This window comes from Xenopus laevis, chromosome 8L (assembly GCF_017654675.1).
Source record: "Xenopus laevis strain J_2021 chromosome 8L, Xenopus_laevis_v10.1, whole genome shotgun sequence".
NCBI classification, from domain to species: Eukaryota; Metazoa; Chordata; class Amphibia; order Anura; family Pipidae; genus Xenopus; species Xenopus laevis.
Genome location: NC_054385.1, coordinates 1264538 through 1269968, shown reverse-complemented (window position 1 = coordinate 1269968; position 5431 = coordinate 1264538). Strand labels below are relative to the sequence as shown.

General features: G+C 45.5%; 1 protein-coding gene across 1 annotated transcript; it reads right to left on the bottom strand.

Annotated features, from left to right (window-relative positions):
• Window positions 1-2834: 2834 nt before the first annotated feature.
• LOC108698113 lies at window positions 2835-4966 on the bottom strand. Its single transcript, XM_018229366.2, has 2 exons — window positions 4695-4966; window positions 2835-3995 (listed from the first exon to the last, which is right to left on the bottom strand). The coding sequence occupies exon 2, from the start codon at window positions 3989-3991 to the stop codon at window positions 2936-2938; it is 1056 nt and encodes a 351-aa protein (XP_018084855.1). The 5' UTR covers window positions 3992-3995; window positions 4695-4966; the 3' UTR covers window positions 2835-2935.
• Window positions 4967-5431: the final 465 nt, after the last annotated feature.

Here is a 5431-nt window from a genome sequence, read left to right as displayed (position 1 = left end):
AAAAGGTGCACTAATGCACAGGGCCCCACCCCAACCCAGAAGGAGGAAGAACCTGCTCCAAAGAGCAATCAGTTACATGAGGTGAGCCAAGAACACTCTTCTTGCCCCCAAACAGTGGCATCTATTGGAAAGGGGGTAAATATTTTTACTTTCACACTGTACCGTGCATCTCATTTATTGCCCTACTGTGTAAAGGAGAAGGAAAGCTACAGAAGCACTTTATTACCAATAGATTCACCACAATAGTGCAAGCTATAACACTATATTTATTCTGCAGAATGCTTTACCATACCTGAGTATACATCTCTAGAAGCTTTCAGTTTGTTTAGGATAGCAGCTGCCATATTAGCTTGCTGTGACATCACTTCTCGCCCTGCTCACTCATAGCTCTGGGCTCAGATTACAGCAGAGATGGCAGAGAGGAGCAAACTGAGCATGCTCAAGCCCTAGCCCTGGAGGTTTAAGATGAAAACAGGAAGTCTGATACAGAAGCCCATGAGTACACAATAGAAGGAACGAAATGTGCTTTCTTTTGACTCAGAGCAGCATTACTTTGAGGGTTTATTGGTGTCTTTATATAGACCTTTTTGAAAAAAAGTTTACTTAATTTTAGCCTTTCCTTCTCCTTTAACCCCAGTGACCCCATAACGGAGCATTTAGTAAACTAAAGCTTTGGAGCAAGCAGCTCAGGCTCCCTTTCTGTCAGTCTGTGACATTAGTGTGGGGGGGCAGTTGTGGGAAACGCACTTGAATGCCTTCTGTTCCCACTGTTGCCCACTCGCCCAGCAAGGAATGCAAGTAATAGATGCAGCCAAGTGATATCACATGATTACTTAGGCATATCAGTGCTGGGAAGCCTATCTAACAAGCTATGAAGGCTACCTTTCTGTCAGTTTGGGGCATCACAAAGGCCATATTAATTCAAGTACAATTATCCTCAATATTCCTATATTCCCCAGAGAAACGTAACCTCATAGTCCCTCCAACTGAATGTAATACTGACAAATATCAACCTAAACTGAAGTTACCTTCTCTTTGCCCCCCCCCAAATAACCATAAAGGGGTGTTATATAATAAAATATAACATAATATATTATTTATTCATATGGGAGTAGGTGCCATGTTGATTCCCTTAGACAGTACAGTATGAGGGTATAGCTTATTGTGTGCCCAGAACATTCCTTCTCTGTATATTTGTATTTATACATATGGGAGGAGGAGGTGCCATATTGATTCCCTTAGACAGTACAGTATGAGGGTATAGCTTATTGTGTGCCCAGAACATTCCTTCTCTGTATATTTGTATTTATACATATGGGAGGAGGAGGTGCCATATTGATTCCCTTAGACAGTACAGTATGAGGGTATAGCTTATTGTGTGCCCAGAACATTCCTTCTCTGTATATTTGTATTTATACATATGGGAGGAGGGAGGTGCCATATTGATTCCCTTAGACAGTACAGTATGAGGGTATAGCTTATTGTGTGCCCAGAACATTCCTTCTCTGTATATTTGTATTTATACATATGGGAGGAGGGAGGTGCCATATTGATTACCTTAGACAGTACAGTATGAGGGTATAGCTTATTGTGTGCCCAGAACATTCCTTCTCTGTATATTTGTATTTATACATATGGGAGGAGGAGGTGCCATATTGATTCCCTTAGACAGTACAGTATGAGGGTATAGCTTATTGTGTGCCCAGAACATTCCTTCTCTGTATATTTTTATTTATACATATGGGAGGAGGAGGTGCCATGTTGATTCCCTTAGACAGTACAGTATGAGGGTATAGCTTATTGTGTGCCCAGAACATTCCTTCTCTGTATATTTGTATTTATACATATGGGAGGAGGAGGTGCCATATTGATTCCCTTAGACAGTACAATATGAGGGTATAGCTTATTGTGTGCCCAGAACATTCCTTCTCTGTATATTTGTATTTATACATATGGGAGGAGGAGGTGCCATATTGATTCCCTTAGACAGTACAGTATGAGGGTATAGCTTATTGTGTGCCCAGAACATTCCTTCTCTGTATATTTGTATTTATACATATGGGAGGAGGGAGGTGCCATATTGATTCCCTTAGACAGTACAGTATGAGAGTATAGCTTATTGTGTGCCCAGAGCATTCCTTCTCTGTATATTTGTATTTATATATAGGGTTGGGAGCTGCCATAGACACACATGAGGGTACATGGAGTACATTAATGAGAAGAGATTGTGTATTTCTAGGAAGCTGTTCAGGCCGCACTGAGTAGAAGACAAGACACAGATGGAGCAGAAGCAGGAGGAGAGGTCAGAGAGTGTCTACAGACTAAGAGAACCCCAGACACATTTATCCCAACTGGACCTACAGAAGAACACAGCAACTGAGCACTTAGCCTAACTCAGATCCACTTTCCCCTCCCCAGTTTCAGATTTAGGAATTCCACTTATCTGATCACTCTGGATTCCAGTGAGCAGAGAAAGAGCAGAGTGTGAGTTGGCCCAGAGCCCAGGGGAAGGTGGCGCTGATTGGGGACCCGGTGCTACGAGATACGTGACAAGTACAGAGGTGACCTTCAGCCCCCATCTTATCAGCACCAGGCAAACGGACTATTTCATATACAGAGTCAGAACCAACCTGCCGACCAGAACCTCCCTGTTCTATATTCTATTTAAAGGAGAACTCCACCCAGAAACTGCTCTTGGCTGGAGTTCCCCTTTAAGCAGAAGTGTGCAAGGAAAACAGGTTTTGTGTGAAGGATATGGCTTTAACCATTTAAAAGCAGATTAATGTTCATCTGGGGGGGGTTAATGAAATAAAACTCTCTGATAAGGGAAAAAGCTGAGATGTGTTGGTTTTATAACAGAAAACCAGGATATTTGGGAAGGGGGGGGGTGTATAAAAGTTTAAGAGTCAGGGGGTGAAGGAGCCCCCCGCCTAGATTATCTAGTAAACACAATGACCAAGATGAGGATGATAATGGGCAGGAAAATGACAAAGAAGCTCATGATCTCCATGAGGAAGAGGAGGCCCAAAACACAGCGGTAGAGGCAGCGGTTCCTCTGCTCCAGTTTGCGCAGTCCATTAATGCACTTGATTGGGTACCGACAACAGGGGGCGAATGGAAACATCCGGGTGGTGTAGAAGCGCTTCTGAAATCTGTACTCCAAGGCCCCACATAGGCCGGGTCTCCTGGTTGGCCGTTCCGGGGCCACTTCGAATTGCTGGATCTGGGGGGTTACATTGTCCATCATCTGCTCCTGCATCTTAAGGATCTCCCATTGCATCATGGGAGTCCTCTGCCTACACATTGGGCACATGACTCGGCCGAGCTCGGCCCGGTTGGCCTTCTCCATGATGGTCTTGATGCAGTTGTTGCAGAAGGTGTGGTTGCAGTTGAGGAAGGACTGCTTGTGGCTGGTCCCATCATAGGGTTCTGTGCATATGGGACATTCCTGCTCCAAGTTCTCCTCCAGCAGAACAGAACACTCTGTGGGTTCCTCAACCTGCCCTTCAGCTTCAGTCACACCCAGTTCTTGCTGGGGCCCATATGAGCTAGCCAGTTCTCCCCCCAAGTTCTCAGTTCCCCTCCGATCCTCTTTGGTCTCATGGTCAGCAGTGTCCCTTGGAGCGGACAAGCTTGCTCCATCCTGGACTTCTGTAGGGTAGGGCACCTCAACCAGAGCCTCATGCTCCTCAGGCTCTGCATTAAGGCTCAATGGGAGTTCTGTGTCTTTAAGTTCTTTTTTGGCATGCTCTATGCTGGGGTCTGTGGGCAGCCATGAATCCAAGGGGTTGCCCCTTCCCACAAGCACCTGTTGACCTGCAGACACTGCACCCTCTACCCACTCACAGAGCTGGGTGGCATTTAAAGAGCAGACAGGCTCTGCTGGTCTCCACGTCTCACCAGGATTATCCATTGTTTCCTGCTGTGCATGGGAGTTCTCAGGGGCAGCGATGGGTACATGGGCACCTCCCAGTCTGCTATCCTGCTCCATATCGCTGAAATGGGAAATGGCATTGGATTTAGTGACCTTTATAAATAAACTTCCATGAGGGCAAGTACTTGAGGTTAAATAAGCCTGATCCACAGACAGGGCAGTTGAGGTTTTCCCATGGCACTGACATCTAATGCACAAGGAAGGTGGTGCCAAGCAACTGCCAGTAGGGGGAAGCACTAACACCATCTCTTACTATGGGGGGGACTGCATTCACTTACTAAAGAGAAGGGTCCACGTGAGACGAATGTAAATGGGCCTGGGTTTCAGGAATGCACAAATTGGAAGGGATTTATTTAAATGAATAAAGCAGATGGGGGTGCTGGTTCCTTTATTGTGTGTGTGACCCATCAAAAGCAAGCAACAAGGTATCAGGATTATGGTAGAACAGTGGCAGCTGCCAGTTTGCTTCCATTGTTATTTCTGGGTAACTATTTTGGGGTGACTAAATCGTGAGTTACCCAGAATGGGGATCACAACATAGGCTGCTCCACAAGGCACAGGCTTTCCCATATACACAAAGTCAAATTGTCTGCAATTCATCCAGCAGCTAATGTGAAATTAAAGGCCAAATAACCCTCCCCTACATTAGTTACACTCACTGGATCACTTTTATCCACCTCAAATAGTCATTTTAGGCCTGGGGGTCCAACCCTGGGCATAGGAACAAATGGGGTGTGTGCGCCTTACAGGCAAGTCTTACCTGCAGGAAAACGCTGTGTATTCCGTGGTTGCTTGACCTAATAAATCCAAGTTTTCACTTTTTGCAACAAAGGTGATGCAGCGGTATTTTTTTCCTGTATTCCCAGGGTGTCAGACTGATCAATCCATGTGCACGGCTCAGTGGGGCACTGCTACAGGGACACTATCCGTTCAGAGTGTGTACTACAGGGAGCAGGTAACACAACCGGTCAGTCCAGTTCCACCCGGCCAATCAGAGAGGCGAGCAGCCACACATTCAGCAGCAGAAATACCTTAAAGGAACATCAGCCTGCCTTTAAAATGCAAAACACATGGAGAGAACAAAATCCACCCTTGATTGGGCAGAAGTTTCACTGATACCATCCGTTTTCTCCCTAAAGCCAGAGGGGAAACCATTTTCCTGGCACATACAGCTTCCTGCTATTTTACATCTGCAGCCTGCCCTTAGCATGTGGGGTACAGACGCTGCTAGTATAATATATATGTATAATACACAAAAGCCATGAATATCCTGTAACTTATATCCTTATAAACGGTGAGTTCTGATGTCATCAGTTATAAATGGTGCGTTCTGATGTCATTTCTGTCACATGACAGGACAGGTCACATGGTAAGGACAAGTCAAATTAGAGTTCTGGGCTGCTCTCTTCCCCATGGTCAGACACAGGGTTGGTGCTTGATTCTACTCGGCAGATCAGAAATATCCCACAAGGCTGGTCACAGCCAGAGAAAATCGAA

Coding starts and splice junctions, on each gene's coding strand:
- LOC108698113 (XM_018229366.2), bottom strand. CDS start 3,991: ATGGAGCAGGATAGCAGACTGGGAGGTGCCCATGTACCCATCGCTGCC.